The sequence below is a fragment of the Cloeon dipterum genome, chromosome 3 (genome assembly GCF_949628265.1).
Source record: "Cloeon dipterum chromosome 3, ieCloDipt1.1, whole genome shotgun sequence".
In the NCBI taxonomy this organism is placed as follows: Eukaryota; Metazoa; Arthropoda; class Insecta; order Ephemeroptera; family Baetidae; genus Cloeon; species Cloeon dipterum.
Window position 1 is genome coordinate 28,162,972 of NC_088788.1, and position 27,545 is coordinate 28,190,516.

A 27,545-nucleotide genomic window follows, 5' to 3' on the forward strand; every position below is an offset into this window, starting at 1 on the left:
TATTAACGAAGAAAAATCGCATTTTATAAAATTTTCCACGTATCATCTCCATCATGACAAATACTATTATTAACTTCAACCAATGATTTATTTTCGTGTCATAGTATGTTAAAAATAAATTAATTTTTGTCGATTCATCCAACCAGACAATAACGAGTCAAAAGCTTGGCACTAATTTTTTTAAATGATTGACAGACGCATAGAAATTGAATTAAATTTTGATGAGCTTATTTCATTTCTAGGATCCACGAGTTACCAATAATAGAATTGCTGTGAATTAACTTAACGCAGAGAGCAGACGAAAACCTGTCTTGAAAACAAAGCAAAGCTATTCGCAGAACGCGTTCTTCTCTCTGTATCCAAACTTCAACTTCTCGTCTTTTCGTCGTCATATTAAATAGATTAGTTGGTGCGCGACACACGCTCGGTAAATTTTACAGAGTCTATTTGAAAATTGCGCTAGAGGGAGAGGAGCTACGTGCTCTCCCTTGAACGCGTAATTGCTAAGGCGCCAAATATCAGAGAGAGAGAGAGAGAGAGAGTGAGCTGAAAACATCTGGCAAGGATCGGATCGAATTCCGCAGCCCCATCGCCAGTGCACGGATTGAGAAAATCCGCATTGGAAAAAAAATCCTCGAGATATGTGTTCATAAAACGCAATAAGGCAGAAAGTAGGTTTTAATTTTGGCTGCGTCAGGGTGAGAACAAAAAGACCTGACAACGGTTTTTTCGCTTCGGTGATGTAATCAATCAATCAACGTCGCGGCCGCAGACACAGGCCAAAGTTGCTTGCTTCTTGTTGGGCTCCGGGCTGCCATCAATGACGTGTTGATCATATCCGCCCGGGTGCCGGTCGCAGCTCGCCTGCTTTTTAATTTTAATTCGCAATCAATTAGTCAAGGCGTCACCCGCGGGGGCGGCCTCTCCTCTCCCTATGGATATCGCCAGGACCCTTTCTCGTCGCTGTCGTGTGGGTTTTGGGGGGCGTGTTGCTTTAATTAATGGCAGTTTTGACGTGGATTCTTGTGTGAATTAGGCCTGTCGACGCCTTGAGCAGGCTGCGCAGCCAGCCGGCGGCGCAAAATCATTGTTTGTAGACGGACCCAAAGCCTGTCGTCTGAAACGGATCTCTGATTAAGTTTGCTGGCCAAGGACGACGAAATTAAACGTCATTGTCCGGCGGCTCTTCTAATTACAATCGATATTTCGTTGGAGTTATAGCTTGTGTTGATTTACTTGAGAGAGGTCTGCAGATATCCCATTTGCAAATAAGCATTTTCTTTTAATCTAGAGACTAGAGTGTATTTCAAGAACAAGACCGTAAAATAATACCGGATTTCCGGTATTGTTCTTGTTTTGCCGGATTTTTTTCTAAATTCAATACCAGAACAATACCAAACAATACTGGAAAATGCAATACAAGAATATTGTTTTTTCCTGAATTCTTTAAGGTGGTAGAGAAATTTTCTAGAAAAATTCTTCTAATTTTTAAAAATCCCTATTTTTGGTCGTGTAATTTTTTTATTTTCAATAAAAATTGCAGAAACATCCGCAAAAAAGTGTTTGCAATGCAGCTGGTTTTTTCCGAAAAAACGCGTGTTTTTGCGAACCCTGCACTGGTTATACCGAGAGACCGAAAATTTTATCTCTCATCGCAATATTCCAAAATTTCAGACTATTTTGGTACGAAATATATATTTGACTCTTTCGGGGTCAAATTCGGAAAAATGCGGACAAAAACAAAACTAGGTGTTTTCCAGCTGTTAATTTTTGCGTAAAAAACCAGTGTTGCCGTTGTATTTTTGCATATTGCAAATTTGGCGAACCCCGATTGCTTTCTTTCCTCCTCGAGTAAGACAAAGTAAGAATTTTTAGGCTTTTAATGCTGCACTTTGCCATTGCTGCCGATAAAAGTGTCCCTCGTCCCGCTGAAGATTGTCCCTGTCCCGTCCCATCCCTGTCTTGAAATAAAAAATTCAACCCGCGTCCCTCAGGGACGGGACGGGAATCCTGTAATCCCTGTCCCTGGTCCCCTCTCTAGTTTCAATTTTAAAATATATTTAATCAAGCAAAATGACAATTTTATTAAAATGCCAAAGCAAGATTTGGTAATATAAAACTTAAAAAATATGTTTTCCAGAAAAAATCCCAAAAACAAGAATTTAAAAAAAAACAATACCGAAACAAGATTTTTTGTCAGAAAAGCAATACCAAAACAAGAAGGTTTGAAAAACAATACAAGACAAGAAAATTTTAATTATTCCTTTTAGAAACAATACCAGTTTCGTCAAGAGGAGTTCCAGACAATACAAAAATTTGGTCTTGAAATACACTCTACTAGAGACACTAACAAAGTTAATGCAGATATATCGCACAGTCCGTATTCATTTGAACAAAATATGTAACGAATAAGTTTCTACAGTTTGCCCCTTTTTTAATATTTGTTTGGAATGATAAAAATAATTTAAGAATGATCAGTTTTGTTTTATGGTTCAATTTTTTGTGTTGCAGAAAATTCTTGGCATTTGTCTTTCAAATACTTCCTCGTATTCTTTTACTGCATACTGTTTCTTTGAACTACTTTCTAATCATCCAAAAGCGAGACAAAGTGAAACAATTTATGTTTTTTTTTAACAATTCTTACCACCCCATCATTTGCGAAGCTATTCCTAGTTCTGCTAGCTAACTGGTGCGAAATTGGACAAAAAGGCTAGTTGCTGCACCAAACTGATGCTATTAGAATGAGAGCTGAATGTTTATTTGTGCTTTAACGCTCTACTTTTGTAGTCCAAATAGAATTTACACCGTCTATAACTCACTATCGAGACGAAAAGACAGGCAACCGCAAATAAAAATAGTGTGCAAAGCTAAACAGTTTTATCGCTCACTCACAGGCCAATAAAAATGATGCAGCAGCCGTGACTCGATGTCCGTCTCATCGGCTCATAAATAAATAATACGACGTGCTGCCGGGTGCACGGATGAAAAATGGTGACTGCGTCGTTATCCAAGCAACAGCTGCCGAGGCGACGACAAAATAAGAGCCCAGATAAAACAGCCAGCCATGCAGCGTACGCAACGCACGCTGTGTAGCAGAGAGGGTACAGTACATACAGTACTATATGGATGTGCACAGAGTGGGTATGTATGTACACCGCAGGCGTGCACTCACCGACGTGCGAGAAGCGAAGGCTTGCAACAATATTATTGCTCGTGCGGTTTTTTTAATAGTGTGCGCCGCACTTGACACGACTGCCGCTTTCAATCAATATTCCGCACCTTGATGGCGTCCCGCGGGTGAATTCGCCGGCAACGCCGCCGTCGTCTTTTGCGCGTGAATATAATACCCGCTCTCGGTACGTGTATTGAGACAGTGCACGCAAGTGTGCCCAGCAGCGACGCGCTCTCGCGAATATTCAAGATGAACTCGGCCGTCCGCCTCCCTCTCGCACTTCGGCGTTTATCTTCCTCCAACCCGTCTTCCCCGGCGCGCCATTCACTCCGACGCCTCTCTGCAAACATCTATCATTTCGCTGCAGTGAGATTTAACAGTGATTCTCGTGCGTCTTGGGACTCGAGTATTTCACCCGGAATAATAACTGTTGAGCGATATTTCAATACTTCGATTTGCAATTTTTATTTCTTAAGCAGACGCAACTCAACCCCATTTATTCACGTGTCCAGAGTTTGGAAACGACCACACTAAAATAATCACAGGAATTAATCCCAGACACTTTCCTCGTTGCAGATGTAAGTTTACAGAATATCAACTAATTTTCAGCTCACATCTAAAGTGCTCCAGACGTGAGCCAAAAACGGTGGATGAATTGAAAACCCACTTCTGCAACGAGGAAAATGTCTGGTATACTAATTCCTTTGATCAACTTGTCTTCGATTTAATTCATGATGCTTTAAAGTTTAGAAATAGAAATGGAGAGCAATCTTCATTGACATATACACTAAATATCTGAGTTTTTACCAAAAGTATCAATCAAATCCATTTCCTTGCGTTGGGTAACTTTTTTACACATTTGTTAAAAAAGTATTTCCACGCACCTAAAATTTTATATTGGTCGCAAAAATATCATTTATCTTTTTTTGCTCTGTAAAAATTAAACCTTTGTTAAGCTTACTTTCAACAAAAGAGTTATCAGCCGACAGTTCGAATTACAGCTTTTAACGAATGAAACTCCGAGTGTCTGTCATGCATACACAGGTCCAATTTCAGCATTGTGTGGCAACAATTAGCCTCCATTCGTGCGGTCAGCATGCAAATTCGAATCACACGTGTGTGGCCAAATAGTCAGGTAATAGAGGCTGCGACGAAAACAATTAGCCACACTTTCATGGCAGGCTCGACGAATTATTGCTCCCAGAGCGCACTCGTGTCGTTCCCTGGGCCAAATACGGGGCAGGACAATGGCCGTGTTTATCTCTTGTGGTGCAAATTGGCCGTCTTTGAGCCGCCCGACGGACGCAGGCTTAATGGAAATCTACACCCGCAGGGAAGACTTTTGATTCGCTGACTAACGGCTGACACGACCGCAGCTCACATCTCTTGAAAAGCGCTGACGAATGCTCCGAAATTGGATCAGATTCGCTGAATTTGTGGTACTTTTCACCCCCAGATAGCCGGAAAGATGAAAAGACGTTTATTATGTTGAGCTTCCGCCCGGCCAACTCGTTTTGGTGCCTCGTTCTTTTTTATCCAAAGCAACTTAAAAAACCTGTCTTCACAATTTCGTTTTTCAACAATTTTTTTAGCTCCTGCAAGTAAGTAAATTAGTTTATACTTTGTGATACTTTGTGTAACTAACAGATTTTTACTGAGCAAAGCCAAACTTTTCTTCTTGCAGAAATTCGTTTTTAATATCTCATCATAGCAGAAATGGAAATGGATAATCTGTAAAAAAAATGTACAATATTATCTCAAGGAGTTTTCAGGTGGTATGCCGAAATTCAGGTTGAAATAAATTAAAAACAATTAACTGACAAAAATATAAACAAACTAGACATTTGCAATTTATTTGTGCTGGAAACCACTACGCGGATTTAAAACAGATTCAATCATCGGGCAATCGCACTAGTGATTACAGTTGCATTACCTACCGCCGTGATTGCTAATTACCACGAATCAATCAAATTAGCAGAACAGCGGCGAGGGGAGGGGAGTGGAGTGGGGAGGGCAGGAGTGGAGTAACACGTGTTGGGCACTGGCCGCGACAGCCGATCCTTCGGTTAATAATTTAATATGGCCTGATTGACACAGGGCAAGCGCGTCTGCAGCGCCCGGCCACAATGCTGGCGAGGCAATAAATTTGTCACCCCGGCCGCCGCGCACTTTATGATGCTGGCCAGCCGGCTACATGGCCAGCTCGCTGCCAGATTGATCAGACACTCATCCATCTCCGATTCTGTGCGCCCAGCGAAATCCATCTGTCAGAGATGGCACATCGCAATGAAAGGATTGGCCCCGTCGACCGACGCCCGCGGTCACCGCTCATAATTTATGCGCCTCGACGACACTGCCGAATTATTTGTGGCCAAGCCCCCCTATCAGTTATACACACAATTCTGCCGTGTCTGATGGTGAGGTTGAATCTACGACCTTTGGATGGAAAGCTCGCCACGTGAATTTTGAAAAATCTGCATTGCCGGTTGGTTTGAAATGGATGATGCTCATCAAGCCGAATGTCCAACCGCAATGAGCTTTACCTTGCCAGGATAGCAACTCTGGTTTCATGATTCAAATTTATAATTACAGACTTTATGAATTTGAAATATTTATTGATGAAAGGGCCAAATTGTATATTAATTTCTATTTTGTATTATGTTTTGTTGTCTCTTTTAGATCGGAATCATTGAGTGTGTTAGTACATCATGCAGTTTCCAATTCAGCAAAAATATTGCGCTTGTGTATTGCAGTTTCCAGTTGTATACGAGCTACACAAAAAGATCGTACACAATACTACATTTAAGTATTTTTAAGGACTAAATCCAATACCATGACCCTATATAATAATCTAATTAATTTGCATTATTCTAAGCTTTCCGAAAATTATCCAATTAGTCGTGTTTTTCGGGCGATTTTGTGAACAAACATACGCCTGCAGGCTGTATAATAATTGTGAGAAAGCACATTTATCAGCGTAATCAGCAGCGACGCGCAATTACCTAGTGTGCGACACCGAGGCAAATCGCTCTCTAGGACTCATGTCAAGGTCGCAAAAACTTCGGCAAAAGCGGAATCGCAGCGGCCCGGCTCGGCGCGAAGAGGGCTTTTCAAGTCCGCTTCCGGCCAAATTAGCGTAATGGCCCATAATACATCTGGTGACCCACATAGCGATATCCATCAGCGGCACAAAGGCGAGAGTGGAGGAAGACGGCGGCTGTCTTTTCAGGGGGTGCGTGAGTGTGTATAAGCGGATTTAATGAGAGAGCAGCAGCCTCTCCGTGGGGCCGAGCTGCTAGCTAGCAGTTTCTTGCACCCATTCGTTTCTTGCGCCCAACAGACGCGAGTTTGTAGATATGTTTTCGGGCGTCGGCGGTGCTGCCAGCAGACGACTGACGGCCCTTGACGTATTTAAGCAATTAATCTTCCGAATCCCCTGTGTGTATTACGTTTTGCCATTTATATCCTCTCGCGCACTCGAGAGCAGCAGCTTTCTCCGGCCGTGGCAATCATATTTCGAGGCGTTTTGCCACTTCTTCTCCAGGCTGGATTTGCCAAAGCCCTCGGCTCGTTCACCGGCGCCGCAAAAAAGAGCGGCGGAAGGTGCAGGCCATCCGGACTCATCATAAAAGTGGCGCGAATCGACTCACTTCCCCCGCTTCCCAATGACCTGCAGTCTATTCAACTCGCTTCTGGCCTAGCAATTGCACCGAGGGAGAAAATCCTTTCTGCTGCAGGAGGTGAATTTTTTCTGCTGATGCTCCGCTCGTCGGCCGAATTCCTTTGAGAGCTCCGCTAGTGCAGCAGGCTGATTTCTGCTGCATCTCCCTTTCAGAATTGCTACGAAATTCTATTAAGCAGCGAGCTTTGAAGTTTGCAATTTTCAATAGCAATCGACCTGGCTCGCAAGCGGTGCAGTCTCTCGATCAATCACACTTTGCCGCGTGACATTAGAAGAAAATGAGTATAACATATATTATATTTTTCATGTTCAGGTAGGCAACCTGCATGTACAGCGTGTTAAACGGGTTTGCATAACTTCGGTGCTTGTTATAATAATTTAGCATTGGTCTCTAGATAGAAGTACACATACATGTGATGTATAATTATTTTGTTAAAAGAATAAAGGGAAATTCACTCGCACAATAGTTTATAAGAAAAAGAAGTGGTTCTTTGAAAAGGATGCGTTAGGTATACGTGAAATTTGGAGCAAATAAATATCTCTTTGGTAACAATTGTCAGAAAAAGATTTGGAATTTTAAAAAACACGATTAGTGTCGCAAATTGAGTTCACAATTTCTTCTATATTTTTTTATGATGGTGCTCAGTGGTGGGTGCAGTTAATCATTTTCAACGGCTGGTGATAACTCTGCAGATAATTCTGTGGCATAGATTTTGTTTTCAGTATAAAAGTACTACTACTATTATTACTACTTATGAGGCCTTTGGTGGTTTAGGGCCGATCTAGAGGTTTCCCAGCATTAGAACGTGTGAGAAATTTGTCTTTTCAAAATTTCACTTGTAGCAGCGTATTTTTCCTAAAAGAAGATTTCTTTTTCTTTTTCAAATCATACATGCAGAAAAAATTATTGTTAGCTAAACCAAATAATTGGAATTGCTGAGAAGATGGGAAAGTAATTAAAACCTGGAGAGGCTTTTTAATTGGTATTCAAGAATTGTTTGCCACTGTCTCAATCAAATTAATTGAATTGCCAGTAAATCAATATTCAATCAGTAGATATCCCAACATTAAGTACTCCGCAAGAACAAAAAGATCATTAGATAGTAATCAAACGGTTTTACCGCATGTTGTAGCTGCTTCTGAGCTAACGAGATCGAACTGTCTCTGTCATTCAGACACAGTGCAGGGAAGTAATGAAATGACATAATTTCCGCGGTCTTCCATAATAGTTGCAGATTATATTCTCCTTCGCATTTTAGCCGACAAGCATGAAAGCCGAGGAAAGCGTCTGCTCTGCTCGTTCAATTCAAACACGGCTGCGCTCCAGTCATTTGCAATCGCAGCATGTTCGCCACTCTTCTTTACTTCTGCGCCGTCAATACTAACTTCATTTATAGATTACTGCAGTCGTTTCAGCTGCGCCACGAAACGGAAATAAATACATACACGTCCATAGAGATGAGTGAGCGGACAAAGAAAGAGCAGAGAACAATCGATTCGCAGGCAGGCAGCGAGAGTGTCAAACAAAAAGATGAATGAGCAGTGCCCATGTACGTGTAATATTATGTTCCGCGGGAATCCTTTCTCTTCCTCTCTGCGTGCGTTATTCGAGTCAAAATGCCTGTGCTGCTAGCTGTCCGTGTGACTGATGACGTTGTCCAGTTATGAGAGAGAGAAAGCTGGTCGGCTGGCTATCTTGACATCCTCCTCTTTGGACACAAATGCTAAATATCGGCCACTTATCTACCTGCTTGGCTGACGTTCAAACACCCCTTTGTTGAGCCGAGTGAGAAGGGGCTGCAGGCGAAAAATTTAATTTAAACTCCCTAGTGCACTTGCAAAATGTGATCCCGTGTCTTCTCCTCTTGATGCGGTAGACTTAAAAATGAGGCGGGGAACCGCTTGGCTGAGAGAAATTGGTCTCTGATTACAATTTCATCCCCCTTTCTTTATTTTTCACTTTTGCGTCACTTTCAATAAACTAACCTCATTTCCTCATTGCATTAGTTCTGCAAGCAGTCGGCTATTTTTCCCACGCTTAGTCAGAGGATGACGGGGCTTTCAAATTCATGTAGAAGCTTGATGCATTGATGCCAGCGCGATAAAAACTGCTTGAAAAAGATGCTGCCGTGTGGATACACTTAATTTAGGTGCGATAGCATCAGCACACAATTTTGCACCCGCTCTCCGTTGAAAAGAGATCCGGCCAGAGACAAGCCAACGAGCTGGGTACAGAATAGCTCATCCCTGCAGCAGGAGCTCTTCTTTCGCAAAGTTGGCTGGCTGGCTGTTCCTGCCGCCGCCACCGCCGCTCCTCGGGCGAAACTTTTCTTCTTTTCAATGCGACCATTAAGATGCGCGTTCGCTGCCTATTCAAATTATTTCAAATTATAATTTCAGATAAGAAAATGGGTCTCGTCGCGAGCAGAAGAACCGTGTAACAGACAAATTTCTCGCCTTCTTGCGTCAACACTTCGCGACTCTGCCGCCTTAATGGGATCTCTATGTACTGCGCTTCCTTTCTGCTGAAATTTTATAGCCTGTTAAAATGCTGCAAAGTGGAAAATTGATACTGCTACAAAGGCTCCCGCCTAAATTACAATCCTAACCGTTTTCGGTTTATCCTTGGCGAAATCTTGTTGCTATCTTCCGGCATGATCCTCAGTTACTCGGGCTTTTTTGTAAATCAATATTTAATCCTTTCGGAGATTACTTTCTTATGCAATTTATTGCAACATAATCATTAAGTGGATTTTCCATTTATTTATTTATTTATTTGTCATTGTTTAACTGAACAAACATGATCATTGGATGAATCGTGCTATTTCATTTACAAGCTCCGACATTTGAGAGGTTTGACCAGATTTTCAGTGATATTACTACATCCATTCATTTATTGCATTCAGAAACAGTGGTTCCAACGGAAATGAATTCGTCCGTTGCTCTTCACAATTTTCTCGCATCGAAGAGCGCCAAATTCCAGTCTCTTACGCATAAAAGGAGCCGTCCTTTCTTTTTTCAAACACACGACAGGAACACAAAAGTTGGGTGAACGAGCGATTGCTCCGGGAGAGGAGCAGCGCGAAAAGCTTTTATAAGTTCTGTCAACGATTTTTCATCTTCAGTGAACATTAATTTCCTCTTTGACTGAAAGCCGGCTCTCTTTCTCTCATCTTTTCGCTTTTCTCCGCTCCTCCAGCGACACATTCTTATTATCATTTGTGTTTATTTGCCAGCGAAGCGGAAGTAAGTGCGTAAACAAAAGCGTTTTATACGTTTCGTGCGAGAGACAGCATTAATTAGCTCTTTCTCGGCGATCTTCTTTCCGATTTTGACGATTTTTCAATTTGTGCTCTGCCAAATGGTCTTTTGTGTATGAGAGGCAGAGCAACTACTCGTTTCAAGCAGAGTGAATTAATCGCCGCTAGGAGTAATTTTCCTCCAGAGTTGGAAGAAGAAAACGGAAACGACGGCACCAACTCAGTAACTGAGAAAGCGGAGAAAACCATCCCCCGCCTATTCCGAACTAAGAAGCAAACAGCCGATTAAATTTTGTGTTATATCAAAATGTATAAAAATGCCAGTGAAACCACTATTATTCAGGAAATTATGTTTCGATAGTTGTATTTTCCGCCTATATACTTGCTATGAATTTTCTTTAAAATATAAATTTTATAATATAAGCATAATAATTTTAACTAAGATGTCCGTTAGATTCTGCATATTAAAAATCTTAAACTGCAGACATAACGTTTATTAAAAGGAGATTTGAATAAGAATTGCTTAAACAAAGTCTTTATCAAAAACAGCACGTTGCATAGCTTCAACTAAAAGTGCCGTAAACTATAGCCGCTTTGAAGCAAAATCTTCAACGCGAAGAGCATCCTTAGCTTTTGAGAGCATTTCCATCTCCGCCAGCGCATCACTTGCACAAGAACGCATTTAACACATAAACAAAATCCCCACAGTCGCTCGTAACGCGTGTTCTTTTTATGCATTCTAAACCTCTTGTGACGTAAAAAGTGCATAAAACCAAGATTATTATCCGCCGCGACGAACGCACTCCTTCAAAATCCTCTTTCCCGGATGACTGATTGCGAGCATCGCGAACTTGGTATAAAAACGAACCAGTCCGTCCCTGGGCGAAATCGCTAATTTCAGCGCGATCCGTCTTTGTTTGGCAGCGACATGTGCCGATCGTGTGTTGTGCGCATCACACGCAGTTGGAAACAAATTTTCACGAGCGGGTGCCAGCTGCTCTGTGATGGCGCAAAACAAATTCCCTCGGCGAGCAACTTTATGTTATTCCGCTTAAACTTTATAATGCCGAGCCGCGATCACTGTAAAAAGTGGCGACTTTATCGTCCGCCCACCATTATTACCGACTGGCGCTCTCGCTTTTGCTTAATAAATACCAGGGGCAATTCAATTCGACGGCTCGACCTAATTGCAATTGAAGTTGGCAATGGCGAGACCAAGGATTGGATTCTCTGAATTGAAACCGATGTCGCTTTAGAATCAGGATTTAACCGTGCACAAGCTCTAAAGAGACATTATATAAACTTATGGCCGTGCTAACTTGTTTGCTGAACTAATTGTTAAGTCAGGACTGGCATATTGTTTTCGCTTCTCGTCAGGTTCAATATGGTTGTTTAATTAGTCACCTAATCGTTCGCTCTGGAAAATATGCCAGATTCTTGGGTTAAACTTAAGGGAAAGGAAACACTGATGAATTTGGATCACGTTGGATCCTATATATCTATTAAATTTATACTTATACCCCTTACACTGTGAATGCATTTTGCTTTACTTTTGGCTTCAGCCTTCGTCTCTCCAATTAAAAATACATAATTTTAAAACAGAGAAATCAACAGATGGTTCATTTTATATAATACATTTGTGTAACAATTTGTATTTAAAATTTAAATATTTTGAATCATTCCCAGCTTCAAAATGTGGCTTTAAAACTTTTGGGCCAACAAAAAATACTGTTCGAAATGAAGAAAATGAAGTTCCTTTCTCCAGTGCGTGAATAAAGAAAATATATTTTTTCAAACGGGAGTTTCTTTCAAATTGAATGGCCCTCAACTTGCAGAAACAGAATCGCCCTCTCCCTGCTTGCTTTTAATTAGACGCTGACGAGAAAGAGCGGCGGATTTGCCGTTTTCACGCGTGTATGTATATTCGTCGGTCGTTTAAAAAGTAAGTGCGGCTTGTTTATTAACATTTTATTAAAAAAGTTTCGAGTGTCTTGAGCATTGTTGGAAACTTTTGTGTGTTCGCTGCTCGAATTACTTAATTGAATTTGGAGGCTGGCAGGTAGGCAGGCAGCCGAGGAAAACAGCCAAGTTGATTTCTCTGCTGCTTTCTTTCTGTTTTTCATCGGGAAGCGGAGTTGAAATTTTTATGCAGGCAACTTTCAGTTCGACCGCCGCTTCCTTTCATTCTTCCGTCCCTCTCGCACTCGCTAGGCCAACAACACAATTTTTTCATTTCCTTCCAGACGCAGTTTTCCTTTCTGCTTTTAATGATCTCGCCAGTGGTGCGCGCGCGGGATTTATTTTTTCTTCCACTGTCACACAAAAGCCTTTCAAACTTGCTGCCTGCTCTCCAGTGGTATCTTGAATTACTGTTGCGTAAAATAGTTCTTTTTCGCTGGCTTTGACAACTTTTCCCTCGGCCTCTTTTGTGAATTTCGCTTCGTCATTAATTTTGTTAGGAAAGAAAACTTGCATTGCATTTGGAAAAATTATTTTGGCCACTGAGAATTAATAAACACACAAGGGAGCCGCTGCAACACTCCAACTTCAACGTCGTGAAACAAGGCTGCTGGTTTTAATTGCCTTTCGAATATAAGTTGAATTTCTTTAGTTGGGAGCGTCAAATTCAGAAATTCGCTGTCAAAACTTTCATAAAGTGTGGCAGCCAAAAATTAATCCACTTGTATCTCGCCCAAAAGTTGAATTCGGAGATTTTGTAGCCAAATATAATTCTAAAAGTGAAACAAAACAAAAATTTCAAAAGACTAGCAACCTAAAATGTGAAAAACGCATTGCATCTAATTTCAAAATAGCTGATTCAGCTATTAACGTGCTAAGATTTCGGTGTGTTTATAATCTTCATGTCACGATAAACGCATGAAAGCTATTCCGTTGCAACAAATTACCGGTCCCGACTGCAAATCCCATCAGTTGAAGGCAATATCAAGCCCAGCCCGCCACAACGCACGCACCGCGCGGCGAAGGTTTGCAAATTGGCATCATCGCCCTGCAGCCCAGCGGCAGGTGCTGGATTCAAATTGGCTGCACGGAATCGAATTAATTAATTCATCACCCCGACAGTCGTGGATTAATCGTGCGGCACCTACACACTATTGCGCAGCCACGCAAGATCCTAAATAAGCCATAAACAGAGCCGTCGGGAACAATGGCCCGTTGTCCCACTGGCTGCATAATATTTGCTCTAATTTATGCCAATATTTGCCGGGCGCAGTACATATTATCGGCAGCGATTTCTGACGCCCTGCAACAACAAAGGCTGCAATTGAACAACAAAAAGCAGCCCGTCCGATCAGGCTGATTACGACACGCGGGCCAGTTTGACAGCTCAATGCATCGACGGCCTGGGAATAATTTCCAGCGGCTCAGAGTGCCCTTCAACATAAGCTCAGATGGTATGAAATAATAATTGATTGATTGATCTACCTGGGCGCACAAGCGTTAATAGTAATGATGATTAAACGGTCGCAAAGTCGCTCCTGCGTCAAATTTGCGTGTCGACTGTGCGGGAAAGGGCGGGGATGTAGTGAAGATCGATAAAAGGAAACAGTTTTTTGTGAACTTTGATGCCTTTACCCTCTCCGAACAAAGTGCTAGTTGAAGATCAAGGAGAGATTGAGTCGATTTTATCAAATTTGTGAAAATTTTAAGGGTAAAAGTGCAGTGGGTAGTTTTTAGATGAATTTATTTCATTTTAAGCGAAGAGGCAAAATATTAGCTTCTTTGACTGAGTGTTAAGAGCTCTCTCTCTATCTCTCTCTCTCTCTCTTCGTTGGAAAAAACTTGACTTGCCAGAGCTGCATAATGAGTTTTAGCGAGACTCGAGGAATTTCAGAATTTCGAATTGAACGCAAGCTTTTGAAGAACTCAGATTTTTCCTATCATCATTGAATTCCGCTCTGAATAGAAATTTCCACTCGTTTAGGTGAAACTATTTTCATATTTAATATATATTTACAAACACAGTGTAACGTAGTAATACTATATTATGCAACTTAATGAGGCTAATTGAGATGAAATAAGTCAAGATATTATGCTAATTTTTTATTCCATTCTGAAGAGTGCATTTTTTCAATTTAATTTTATTCAGACTACGTCTACCTACTACGTACTTACTTTCTTGTTTGTGGATCAATATTCTTAGCATGCATTTAACAACAACCTTTTATTATTTATGTAAGTTGTGGCAATCCTCTCAAGCAGCACTTGAATTTAATTACAAGAACACTACTCGTGCACTCTTTTTGCTCTTGCCCATGCATTCTCCAACTTCCCTGGAAAGCACACAAACATTACTCAAAACCGTGTGTACGTGAGCGTATATGGGAAGAAAGAGCGCGCGGCAAGAAATTCCCCTTAATACACGTGTTTCAAATTAGAGTGGAATACGGCGTTGCTGGGATTTGCGAGTACGGCTGGAGGAGAGCCTTTTTGCAGATCCAGCCAAGCAGACGAAATAAATCACGTTTATACTGCTTATTGCAGCTCCATATTTGAGCCGAGCAAACACTCTCCGGATGTGTGTGCGAGAGAGCGAGCGCTGTCTGTTTATTTATTTGCATTTGCATGCCGTTTCGCCGGCTCCAATATCAAGATAAAGTGGCCCGATTGATGCAGACGTATTGGTCGGATAAGGCAGCCTCACTCATATTCTAATATATTTCAATTTGGCCCCGCTGAGTGGATTTCTGATTCGATTTTTCCCTCCTCTTTGTGTTCCAGCCCAACCGATCGAACTGGAAGGTGTGGTCGGCAGGTCAGTGCGTCTTCCGTGCAACGTAACGCCCGTCGGCCCCGACAGGGTCTACATGGTGCTTTGGTTCAGGGACGAGTCGGGAATTCCGATTTACAGGTAAGACCGTAAAAATGTTGATTTATGAGCTCGTTTCAGATATATGGATATATATTGATGGATAGGAATAAATTTCTATTTGAATACGTTATATTCACTCAACTCGCCTGGAGGAAAATTATATCATTCAAAAAATATATAATAGTGTATACATTTTTTTTAAATTTTAATAACCAACGCACGTTTTAGATTTTTTATTCTTTTTTTTTAATAGAAATCATATGGAGTTGCATAGTATTTTACTGATTAAAAGTAATCTTCTTAAGCATCCACATCGCCCTTTGATTTGAGATGAAATTGTGAGTGATTGCGAGTTAAAACTGCTTTTACATTTTGAATAAAACCTATTTATATTTAACCTTATCCACATTAAATGGTAAACGTGCGTTTAATGAAGGTTTTTGCAACACCCCTTAGAAAACCATGATGATTTTTACCGGATTATTCAACTTTTCTCTTGATATTGTTCGTGCCGTTCGCGTTTGAAAATTAATCATGGTTGTTGAAATTTGTCCTTCTATCTTACTATCAACACATTCCATAATCCAGACAAAATTAGTTTGCGTGTTTTGAATAGCAAAATTGGAACAGACTGGTCTCTGTTACAGAGGCACTGTACCAAATCAAATATTGTCTGAATCAAATCCTTTGTTTTCCAAAATGTAATTTCCCTCCGGTACATCAAGCGCAATTTCCCGCTTCAAAATGGCAATCAAAATGGCACAGAAGCTTGAATGTTCACCCAAGGCAGTACGCGAAGTGAGCCATGAGACACGACAAAGCATACGATCGTCAAAGCAGCTGCGTTTGGTGCCTAATTGCAGTGCATGTACCAATGAACTCGGGCTTACCATTCTATAGCTTTGATATGTGTGCCATAGATGCATGCCCAACCCCTGCTATACTATACAGCCTGCCGATCCACCTAGAATCTGACGTTTTAGGGCATACTTCGGATTATAAAACTTCACTGTTTTAGCTTGAACAACCAACACTCAGCCAGAAATTTTGAAATTGTTTTTATACGATTGAAGCGATTAGTTGGAGACTTGTTGGCTATTTTTTTGTCAATCGTTCTGTAGAATATTTGAAAATAATGTTTTTCTACTGTACAATGCTTCATTTCTGCTTTTTACATCATCTAGCTTCACATCATTATCATTATAGCACGTCATGTGTGTTGTGTGTGCCATGGGCGTGCACTACAATTTTTTAACGACGAGATTCTTTTCTTCGTCAAACTGAGACGTTTAAGCTTCTTTTCCTTCTTTTAAGGAATTCCTCTGAATGCAAACATATATTATGCTTTTATTGATAAATATTCATCCATCTAGAAATTGATTGAACGAACACACGCATTCACCCACGGCCGCTCCTCGCAGAAAAACAAAGCCGCGGCGCACGATTGCTTCTTCGGTGGGAACGGCAACCTGCTGCCGCAAATTGATATTCATACCAACTTTTTGCCACTTGAACGTCTATCTATCCAAACTGGAATTAATATTTAAACGCAGCACATATATTGAACAGAAAAAGAAAAGTAAACAGCTGAGTGTGTGCTTGTGTGTTTGAGGCGAAGTTAGCTAGCGGCCTTCGAGTGTGCAAAAAGTGTGTTTTGTGCGCACATTTCCGCAGAATGGCGTGTGTGCTGGCGTATTAATAATACGCACGAGCCGCCGCTGCGCGAATAAATACATATAATGCAGAAGGCAGTTTGCGTATGCTGCCAGCAGAGCCGAATATGCGTGAGTGTTTGTGTACTGCTTTCTCCCTAGCTTCAGTAGGGTTGCCAAATTGCGTAAAAATACTGGAAATCTGCTCAGCAGGATGTGAAGGTATGGAAAGAATCTACGATTTTATTATCTGACCTAGAGTCTTAATTTGGCACTACGGTATAATTGAATTCATGTAACTGTATTTTTTAACTGATACATAATTCGTTAACTCAACGAGATATAGAAAATACTTTCCTTTTTTTGGGAGAAGTGCTAATTTAATATGTTTCAGGACTGCCACGTTTTAACTATCTTATTGAAGTGAACAGAAAATTTTTAATAGTTCTAAAAATTCCTGCGCACAAATGATCAGGCCAATCCTCTTTTTTAAATGGGTGAACCGATTCTTTTAGCTTTAACCATCACCTGTCACCTGGCATTGTGTGCGCCAAATATCATCACATCGGTGCGCTGTGAATGATTGCCGTCACCACTGCTCTAAATACGCTGGATAATACTTACAATGTTATCAAGCACACTCTTTGCAAAAAATAATAATAAATAAAGACATAATATCAATTACAATCCGACTTGTCATTAGTTTAACCCGTGATCGATTTTATTCTGCAGGCCTCTGGCAACCCTGTGACCTACACTCGCTTGTTTTTAGCAGCAGGCTGCGTAAATAACTGAGCAGGATGGTTACATGTACATACACATATGATTTAAAACACACGCGTTGCTTAATGTGCCGCACTTTTAGCTAATCTCCATCCTGCACTGGCTCTCTCTCACACTCACTCTATCTGGCTCCGGTATATCCGCAAAATAAGCGGCTTTGGATTTTTCTACCGACGCTGGGGCAAATCACTTTCAATCAAACGGAATCGCCAACTGCGGACTCCGATGGATTTTTGATTCTGCCATTTGCATGTCCGTGCATAAATCCGCATGGACCGATTGAAATCAGCGTTGGCCACTCGACCAGCATCCAGCCGACGAGCTAAATTTTTCCATTCGGATAAATATACATATCTATCTACACCGTGTATGTATTTGTCTGGCAGTCAGTCAGCCAGTCGGCTTGGGCGAATGGATGCTTTCAGAGTAAATGACTCGCGCTCGCTAAGTGAAAAGTTGCAGAGTGCTTTTTCTGTTAGTTCGTTTTAAGATGAAAGATTTCCAATGGCGCTTTTGTTCCCAAAGCGAATACAAATAAAAATACAGAATAAAAAAATCAAGGCTAGGGCAGATCCAGACTGTGCATGGTGGCCTTTGCAGAAGTTTGGGAATGTTTTTTTTGTGGCTATATCCATTCCGTAAAATTTAGAATGTTGGGACAAAAAATACTTCCTGTTACGAAGAATGTAAATTTTGAGATAATTGTCCTAAAATAATGGTCGATCAATATTCCAGAGCGCATTTCACTAAAGATAATGTATTCTTCTTTGAAATATTGGAATTAATGGAGGTTGAAAGACAATCTTGGGACATTATATCTATCGGTTGACCTTCAGATTTCATAAAGAGATCTCAACGGGCCTGAAACTCTGTTGACTGATTTGTTTTAATTGTTCTGATTAATATATTACCAGTGAAACAATTTGTGGATCAAAATGAAACAAGCAATACACTCTTCACGTGTGAAGAAAGCTTTTAAAATCACGAGGGCTGCATGTGATGGGCGCGCGCAAAGTCATTACAAAAAAGGCTCGGTGCCCAAATATTTTTATGGCCCTGCAGATTTTTGTCCCTTTTTCAATTTGGAACCTGCATCGTAAAAGAGCCGCCGGTCCTTTACAAGCTTTTATTCAAATTCCCATTGCCAAAACAGTCATTTCTTGGCACGCGTAATCACACCCTCTCCCTCACACTGCAGAGATGAGAGAAAGGCTGTAATTCATATCCCAAATTTGCATACTCGCGCTTAATTTTGCTCTCGCTGAATAAAAAACGAGGCATCTCCGTCACGAATTGCCTCCCTTTTTATTTTTCCGCCAGAAAATATTACTCTCATTCCAGAGCAGAGGCAAAGACGGCCCTTTATGCAAACAATTGTGCTCACTTACTCGAGTAAAAAAGTACGCCGGTTCAAATATTTGCACAATTTCTTGCTCGCGCACACCGCCAACGCGAGCTTGCAAGAAAATGAATATTCATCGCCGTGGTAATAATCAGCTGTCAACCGGCTGCGAAATAAATTCGCCCTCTGCGCAAGGCGAATGTGTAGGCAACACGCACGTTCCTCGCGATGAGCCCCAAAAACCATCCAAATTAATTATTCCGCCAATCAAGCCAGCGGCGCTGAGAGGAGGCCAGGGAGAGCCAAGACAATAATTGCGCTCCACCAACTCGCGCTCTCCCCCCTCTCTTCGAAGATATAGCATATTCAAAGACGAAAATAGCAGAAATGCCAAAGCTCAAGCCGTAATTTAATTCACTGCTACATTAAGCTTAGACGAGATTGCCTTCATTAGACCTGGCTGATGGCTGATGAGCTGCACTTTGGGCCTATGAACAAGCTCCATCGTCATTAAACAAACTACAAGTTACGTTGCAATGATATAAATTTTATTTCACATTTTCGTTGTTACAAATTAAAAAAAAAAACTTAAAATGCAAAATATATAACCTTCTAAGTTTTGCTGAAAATTTCTGACGTTGTCTAGTTAATAACGGTAATGACACTCTATTTATAGAGTGTCATTACCGTTGCGCTAATGAAGCAGTTTAAGTGGGAATTATCCATGGAGTACTAATTTGTGTTCTACGCAGCAACCATCTCTGTAACAAACACATAGAGTTGAGTGCTTTTTTTTCGCCGCTATCTTTGACCGAACTGCTCGCTCCGTTTGCAGAAGAAACCGCTTCAAGCGTACAAAATTTGTGGGGTAAAAAAGAGCGGGCCGTCTGCTTCCTATGTGAGTTTCTCTACGCTCATGCACGTGGTTGCAATGGCTCTGGCAGCAAGTGGTCCTCTTTGAATGTGAGCTATGAGCCAACTGGTTTTTGCAACTAGTGCCTCACTCGAAAGGAGACGTTTGCTGCTGAAATAATTAAATTAATTTCAACTGTTGAAACACTATAAACACTGATTTAGAATTCCAAGCTGTAGAGTTTTGAAATATAGTTTTATAGTGGCAAAAAGAATTTCCCCTGATCTGGATTATATTTTTTTAATCAAAAGTACCGACCACGATCACTCTATAGATAGAACAGCAGCCTTTTTTAGCTGACAGATTAAACTTGACTCGCACTTTCTATTTCGCTGCGATTGGCAGCGGACGTTCAATATATACAGTAGTGGCCGCTTTAATCCGCATATCGACTGGCTGAGTGCGAGAGAATTCCACCATGGGCGTCAGTTCTGTTTTGTTTATCCGTCCATCCAAACCCTGAAACCGCCGAGGGAGCGAAACGCACACACTTTCCCCCGTGTGTATGTATGTATTTTTGATGGCTGGCTGCTGCTCGATTATCATCATCTGACGAAGTTCCGCCGGGAAAAAATAACACGGAATTCAGCAAACTCATTCAGAGACGAGTTTGATGTGTATTTTCCCCTCGTGAGCAGAGGAAAAAGAGCGTAGGAAGCTCAAGCGAGCCAATAAGTCTGTGGAAGTCAGCACCGATGGATGTTATTGCTTCTGTATACAAAAAGTAGCAGCGTGGCTTTTCATTCCGTCCTGTTTATTGAATTACGCCGCACACGACACATTTTTTATTGTTCGCCCCCTAGCGTGTTATGACTAAATTTGTCAGCTGATTTATCCACTAACTCACCTGCACTCGAGTCACCTGACTCTGTTGACGTACATGTTTCTCACAAAAACAGCAAATCCTTAATAGTTCTTTTAGGCTAAAAATATTTTGTATTAAAAAATCAGTCAGGTTTGTGATGATATTTTCTTTGCATTTTTTTTTTCAAATTATGCACTAATGCAAAGTGTAACTAAAAGCAGTGTTCAACAGCGTGCCAAACAAGTCACAATTCTTGTGCAGAGTTAAAGATGAGTCATATTGCAAGCTCACTAAAAGTAACATGGATTTTGTTTTTCTCTCTGAGATCAAATCAATGAACCTTAATTGTGTAAGAAATGGCTTTTATATCTAGGATAGGATTTGACGTCAGTGTGATTTATAATTTAACTCGCTTTAGATCAAATTTATAGTTAAGTCGATTTTACATCACGTCTGCTCACAAGAACCATCTCTAGTGTTACATGTTTCCAATCATACGTTCATATTTAGCTTCATAGAACATTATTACATTGATAATTCACATCAAGAGAGCCGTCTTGTATCTTATTGTACAATTTCTCATGCAATTCTTACACTTCATTTTATTCCACACCAGAAGAAAAACGGGGACTCTTTCGTCTAATTAAAAAAAAGGAAAAAGATTCAATTAAATCAAAATGTCTTTTCCGCCAAGCAAAATTATTTAATTTGATCATCAAAAGTTGTTGCAATTATTTATGAACTGAAACGGAATGGAAGAGTTTATTTCCCCCCACTGAACCCACATTTGGTGTATGTAACAGATATGAAATTTTCGGTGAACTTTACCTGTCTGGCTAGCAAAGCACGTGAACCGTTTTTATTTGACCGGAATGAAGCCGGCGGCGATGGAATGCACCGGCATAGCGAATTACGACCGGCGAGTGCGCTGCTGCTGCTTTAATGAAGGCCCTGCGACGCTGTTTTATTACCTTCCTGCCTCTCGCTGGCCCGGAATAAAAATATTTGGCATGATTTGATGCCATCCAAAAGATTAGCGCGCTATTCTCAACACGTTTTCTGCACTTTTTCATTTATTTACCAGTCCAACTGAATATTAGAGCCGGCGCGCGCCACGTTCGCAGCCGTTGTAAATTTTTTATCTGCGCCATCTAAAGAGCACTATAGTGTACGTCTCGTAATATTTTTTGAAGTGCTTCCGTCATTTGGCCCGCCGCACACGCGTTTCGCCTGAAAATGGAATGAGCGCCAATTGAATTTTTCATCGTTTTACTACTTTTGAAAACCCGGCAGAAGAAGATGTTCTCGTTGAGTTCTGTGCAGAATTTTTAAGCGAAGGATGATTGAGGACAAAAATATCAGAAAGTGACCGTGTTTTTGAAACGGAAATAAAGCTTTATATCAAGACCTTCCACGAAAACAGCTTCTATTTTAATAATACATATATTTTCTTTCCCATTTTGGGTTGACATTTTGTTAGAAACAAACTAAAGCACTTCATTTTTTTAAATTAATGTGTCAGTTGAAAGACTTTTTCGGTTTACAGTCCTTATTAAACAACTTATATAGGCTAAAAACGAATATTGAACATATTGGTTCAATAATTTAAAAAAAAATATTATATTTATTGACCAATATCATCAAATATCACCAAAATATTTTAATATTTTGCGCGAGGAAACCGTGCACAGCTAAAGTACCCATTATTTATCAAAGATAAATTGATGCTTTGTCAACAGAAATTCTGCTCGTTTTGCGTGTATGTGAGCCCATTAATTTTGATTCACATTGACTGTGAACAACATCACCTCCAGGCGTGAAATGGTGAGCTCTCGGTTACATGCAATCCCAATTTTCAACGGAAAACTGTCCCGCATGTCGCTTGCTTCAAATTAAAAATAATTACTCGCGGCAAGAGGGGTGAGTGCACACAATGCATGAAAGACTGCATTTTCCATTTGCACTCTCTGCGGAAATATCAGTGAAAGGAGGGTGAAAAGGCAGCCAGCCTTGGTAATTCTTCTCCGTTTCTGGTTTCGCGTTAAAAAGTGGCAGCAAGGGATGAAAAACGAAACGGAGCTGCATATTTAGACATTTTGACTGGCTTGATGCATCTCCCACTCGATTTTTGCTTTCAAAAAAACGCACACACGCACGTTTTATTCAACGTCGGTGGAGAGAGAAGAGGCGCGCGTTCACAAATCATTAACGACCTCGCGAAAAAAATACACAAGCGGGATGAGAGAGAGAGAGAGAGAGAGAGAGAGAGAGAGAGAGAGAGAGAGAGAGAGAGAGAGAGAGAGAGAGAGAGAGAGAGAGAGAGAGAAGGGAAGCGTCTGCCCTGCACCAACCCGACCGACCAACCAACCAACCAACCAACGGGTAAAAGCAAACAAACAAACGGGCAAAGAAATTCACGGCGCTTGGGGGAAAATAATGACATGACGTAGCCGAGCGTAAAATATTTAGCAGAAACCAGCGGGGAAATGGAATGAGCTTTTGAGATTTATTCAAAACACACGACCCCGACGCCAGGTGCAAGCTCCTCTCTCACTCACGCACTACCAACTCTTTCAAAAGTGCGTGCTCAAAACGCATTTATTCACCCTTTCTTGCAATTAAACATTGTGTACGTGACTCCCTGACTGAGTGTTTGGCGCAAATATGAATGCAATAAAAGAGATGTTTGTTTGAGCAGCTCGCAGATACTTATTTAATATTCAAGTGAAAAGAAATTTGTTGCTTTTCACTAATACTTTAGCTCGTTTCACTATGTAAGGTTTGCTCAACTCATTTTACTGGCACATGAAATTAAATTCACAGATTGTTTTGACAACAAAAATTAAGGCAATAATAAAAAGCCACGTGACCACAAAGAAAGTGAGCAGATTTCCTGTTTGAATTACACACCTAAGATTCTATCTGACTGTGACATAGTTTATGAAGCACTTTGAATGCACATCAGAAATTAAAACCCCTAATCATTTCAGATATATCAATGAAATTATCATCACAGCACAAAAAACTGCCACACAGACAGCAGTTTTAGCTTGACTAGTTTTGCTATTTTTTTATCAAAAGAATTTTTGGACCAGTGTCTCGTGAGTAACATACGCTCAGATCACTAATCTGTGTCGACTCAAAAATTTTGACGAATGAATGAAAAAGTTTATTCAACACCCAGGTGTGCTACAATACAGTACAATTCACACATACAACAATACAAAAAATTTGATCATGATAGTTTAATTAAAGTAAATATAGCAACCTTCTCTGCTTTTCCTTCCGACCATTCTAAATCTCACATAATTTTACGCCTTTTTCATGTTAACTTAGACAGCCAAAATAAACAATGGTTTTTGTTTAGCCAAAATTTAAAATTTGACCTAGAAATTCTCAGAATATAAACTTTTATGGCAATTTGAACGTTCAATTTGAATAATTATTAGCTAATTGTAGCAAGTTAATTGACTTTATCAAAAACTCTAATAACCTTTCATGTTGTTTCCGGCACACTGGTTCAATAATTCGAGAGAATTCTACTCTAACCATAATTTTAGCTCGCCAGTTAATTTAAACCATAACTTCCCTCAATTGTAGAGCAATATTGGTTAATATTCCGTGAACATTGTAAATTTGAGGGATTAAACAAAGAGCACTGGCAGCGAGAGTCGAATTATTTAATCCAGGCGGCTGGGCGCGGGACTGTAATTCGCGGTTGTGAAATCATTTTTATCAGCGCTTGCTGTCAGCCGAAACGAAAACTCCTCTCGTCAGCTTTAACGGCGGCAGCAGCAGCGAGTCGATAAGCAAAACCGCGCACGCCTGTGACTCTGCCGATGTGTATACAGAGTGAGAGTGCGTATATGCATCCAAGCGACGCCAACTACAAACATATTTTTGCACGGGCACAGGTAAAAACAAACGCGAACGGCAAAGAGCCCGTGCTCTCTCTATATATATATCTCTCGCTCTCTCTCGCTCTCAAAAGTTTGCTCATTCGTCCATAACTCACGAGCCCTAACTCGAGTGGGGCGTAATAAATGTGTTGATTTTGTTTTTATGGGCATCCTGGTCTAAATGGATTCAGATTTCGGAACGACCGGCGGCTAACTTTGCATCTGCTCTCCCTCGCGATAGAGATTCGGCCACAGCGCACATCTATTTATTGATTCGCACGCCTGCCGACCTGCTTCCTCTCCAAAACCAACAGTGCGTAAACTCCTGAGCCGCCCACTTTAACCCAGCGGCTGAAAAGTGAATTAATTAAAGTAATTTCTGGAACCTGTTGATGAGAAATTGACCTTTTGACATTTATCAGAGTTGACCTGCTTGTAAAGTACTGTTAAAAATTAAAGGACTGCGTTGTCATCGCAACCACGTTGTCCTTCAACGGCTGCTAAAGCGATTGTGATGACGGTGAATGACCAATAATTAAATATCGGTCGCGTGGACGAGGAGAAGCTTGGTAGATTTTTATCGGATACTGACTGATGAAGCCCGTGTGTCCATGTTATTCGTTCGCGATGTTATTGGGACACAGAGTTTTCGCGAGTGGTTCGTTATCAGAGGGTTGCCCATCGCAAAAGAGGCTACGGATAAAAAATCTGACTTGATCACGGCTGTTATATGGAAATAAGTTCATATGCATGATATTTGAGCCGTAAATACTTAAAACCATTTTCCATGTTTAAGTCAAACTTTAATTTTACTGAAAATATTGTATTTTTAAGTTTATTAAAAACAGAATTTGCATATATCTGATAATATGAATTTTGATCTAATTTTAGGCACCAATATGGCTTACGAGAAACTAGTTTCAACTTTATCACACAATCTTCTTGTATAAAAGGCTCACAATCAGATTCACAGTGAAAAATCTTGTTCTTGCAAATCAGATGGTGAAACCTGTGACAATGCTGAAAATATTGGATTAATATTACTCGGATTTCTCGGATTTCTTTAAATTTAAATTATTTCTCAAATGTCATGTTCTGAAACTAGTTGAGGAATACAAATTATTTAAGACAACGAGAAGTCCGTTTTCTAATTCGTATCTGGGAGTGTACAATCTTTTAATTTGACCGCAAAAATGCCTTGACTTTTATTGCGGAGGCAGTAGATCAGGGCTCTAAAAGCAGAGTGTGTGATATCGGTCGGACGACCCCCGAAAACTTTCGCCGCCCAAACTTTCCAAATTTTTCCCACAAAGGGCTCCCGGCAGGAATTTTTCATCAAGATTATTGCTCCAATTGCTTCGAGGCGCATTATTGTGCTCGACTGCCGTTTTTTTCTGCTTCTTATTGGCAGGAAGCGTGCTGCTTTCCTTCCTCCACCGGCCGATAAGTGGGTTGAGGCAATTCTTTATTTAGAACCTGCAAATACACACACAGACACTAACACAACACACAGAGTGTATAAAGAAAGTGTTGTATATGTATATAGCGCGCGCCGCCGCCGCTATTGATCCACTCCTGAAGATTTATGAAGGAATCCCAGCCTGACGTGGCTTTGTTATTTAACCTCGCTTGCTGCGGAACAGGTTGCGATTTCTTGCTCGTTCCCAATGCCAATCTCGAGCAGCTCCTCGTGGAATGCCAAATCATAAAAAATTTATTGCGCTCGGCGAACGTTTGTTACTAAATTAAATTACGAGACCTGCAGTTGCGATAGAGTTGTGTGTAACATGCATTGCGTGTCACTGAAATTTCGAATCGTACAGTGGTTAAAATGTCTTGAGTAAAATTTAATTTTAATTACCAGCCCGTTGGCTCGCATTGTTAAGGCACTCTCAGGAGTGTCAAAGCAATGGGAGGTATTTGAGCAGTTTGGAGATCTAATACTGGCTACCCAATGTCAGAGATGGCAAAAAGTGGTTAGTTTAGTGACTCGAAATGCTCAAATTGCTCAACGGGCTGGGAGGCGCACCGGCGCCGACTCGCTACTTGCTGGTTTGCACCTTCCCAGCATGCGTGATTTGGCTTCACGGGACGAATGTCTAGCGTTTCAATGCAGTCCTCGGTGCGGAGGCAAGTGGCCCTTCAGTGGGCTGGGTCCCTGTGCGGCCTGGTGCGCCCATGTTATCCGTTCGCGGTGTTATTGGGACTCGGGTTTCAGCATTCGTGCTAGTGCAGTGCGCGCCCTTCCCGGTCCTCGGACGGACAAGGATAAAAAGAGCAAAAAAAAACAGCGAAGTTTTTTATTTGAAATTTTTTACTTTTATTATGAAACGAAAGGGATGACACGAAATTGTTTCAATTGATTCAGTTTTAGTAAATAGCGCCTTGGAATCCCAAGCTAGGCAACGTGCCGGGCACAGAGAACGCGCGGATTGCATAGCTTTGTAAGCTTCCGCGAGCTGCCAGCAGCAGGTAGGCAGGCATTAGTAGGCATAGCACAGAATATCAAAATTTCACAACGAAATAATGTTTTGAGAACACAAACTCGATCAAAGAGAATTGAATAATAATATACTTGGCCCTTTCCTTTGTGCCGGGCTAAATGAAAGGATAACAGTTCGAATCGAACTTTCACATTTCTCGGGCGCCTCGAATATCGAGTGTGTGCATGCTGCGGTCTGGAGGAGGGGCTGCAGGGGAATGGAGGGATGACAGAGCGTGCTTAATCTCGGCGAAGGGCACACAGATGGAACGGCAAAAAGGACTCCTACTCGCTCGCGTGTGTTTAATTTTAATTTCTTCCTTTAATAGTTTTAAATATTCTGCCGGCAATAATAAGAAGGACGAGAGCGGCCAGCCAGCGGATAGTCGAAATAGTTTAAGCTGGCGTGTAAGCTCATTTACGTCCATTTAAGGATTAAGTCGTGCCGCGCTGCCGCCGTTCCGCGTTCTCTTTCTCTCCGGTAATAGCTTCGTGTGTGCCGCTGCGCCTGGTTATTGCCACACTCTGGCGCAAAAAGCTTTTGGCTTTGCTTTGCGCGCTTCCGCTCTCCTCCGCTGTCTTTCCGCTGCCAACACACATCAAAAAATTAGCCCTTCACGCGTGCACGTTGCTTTCGCAAACAGTGAGTGCCTTGTTTTGTGCGTATGTTGTCAGATATTCAAAGGAATGCGAGTCATGCAAAGGCCGGCTTTGCGCCGAGACA

General features: G+C 41.1%; 1 protein-coding gene across 4 annotated transcripts in view; it reads left to right on the forward strand.

Annotated features, from left to right (window-relative positions):
- Nucleotides 1-27,545, forward strand: part of LOC135938618 (nephrin-like) — a 189,874-nt gene that overhangs the window by 138,676 nt on the left and 23,653 nt on the right. For all 4 annotated transcript variants that reach the window (XM_065482377.1, XM_065482380.1, XM_065482382.1 and 1 more), the window contains exon 2: nucleotides 14,855-14,984. In XM_065482377.1, the coding sequence (XP_065338449.1) occupies nucleotides 14,855-14,984 (130 nt within the window). The remainder of the gene's footprint in view (nucleotides 1-14,854; nucleotides 14,985-27,545) is intronic.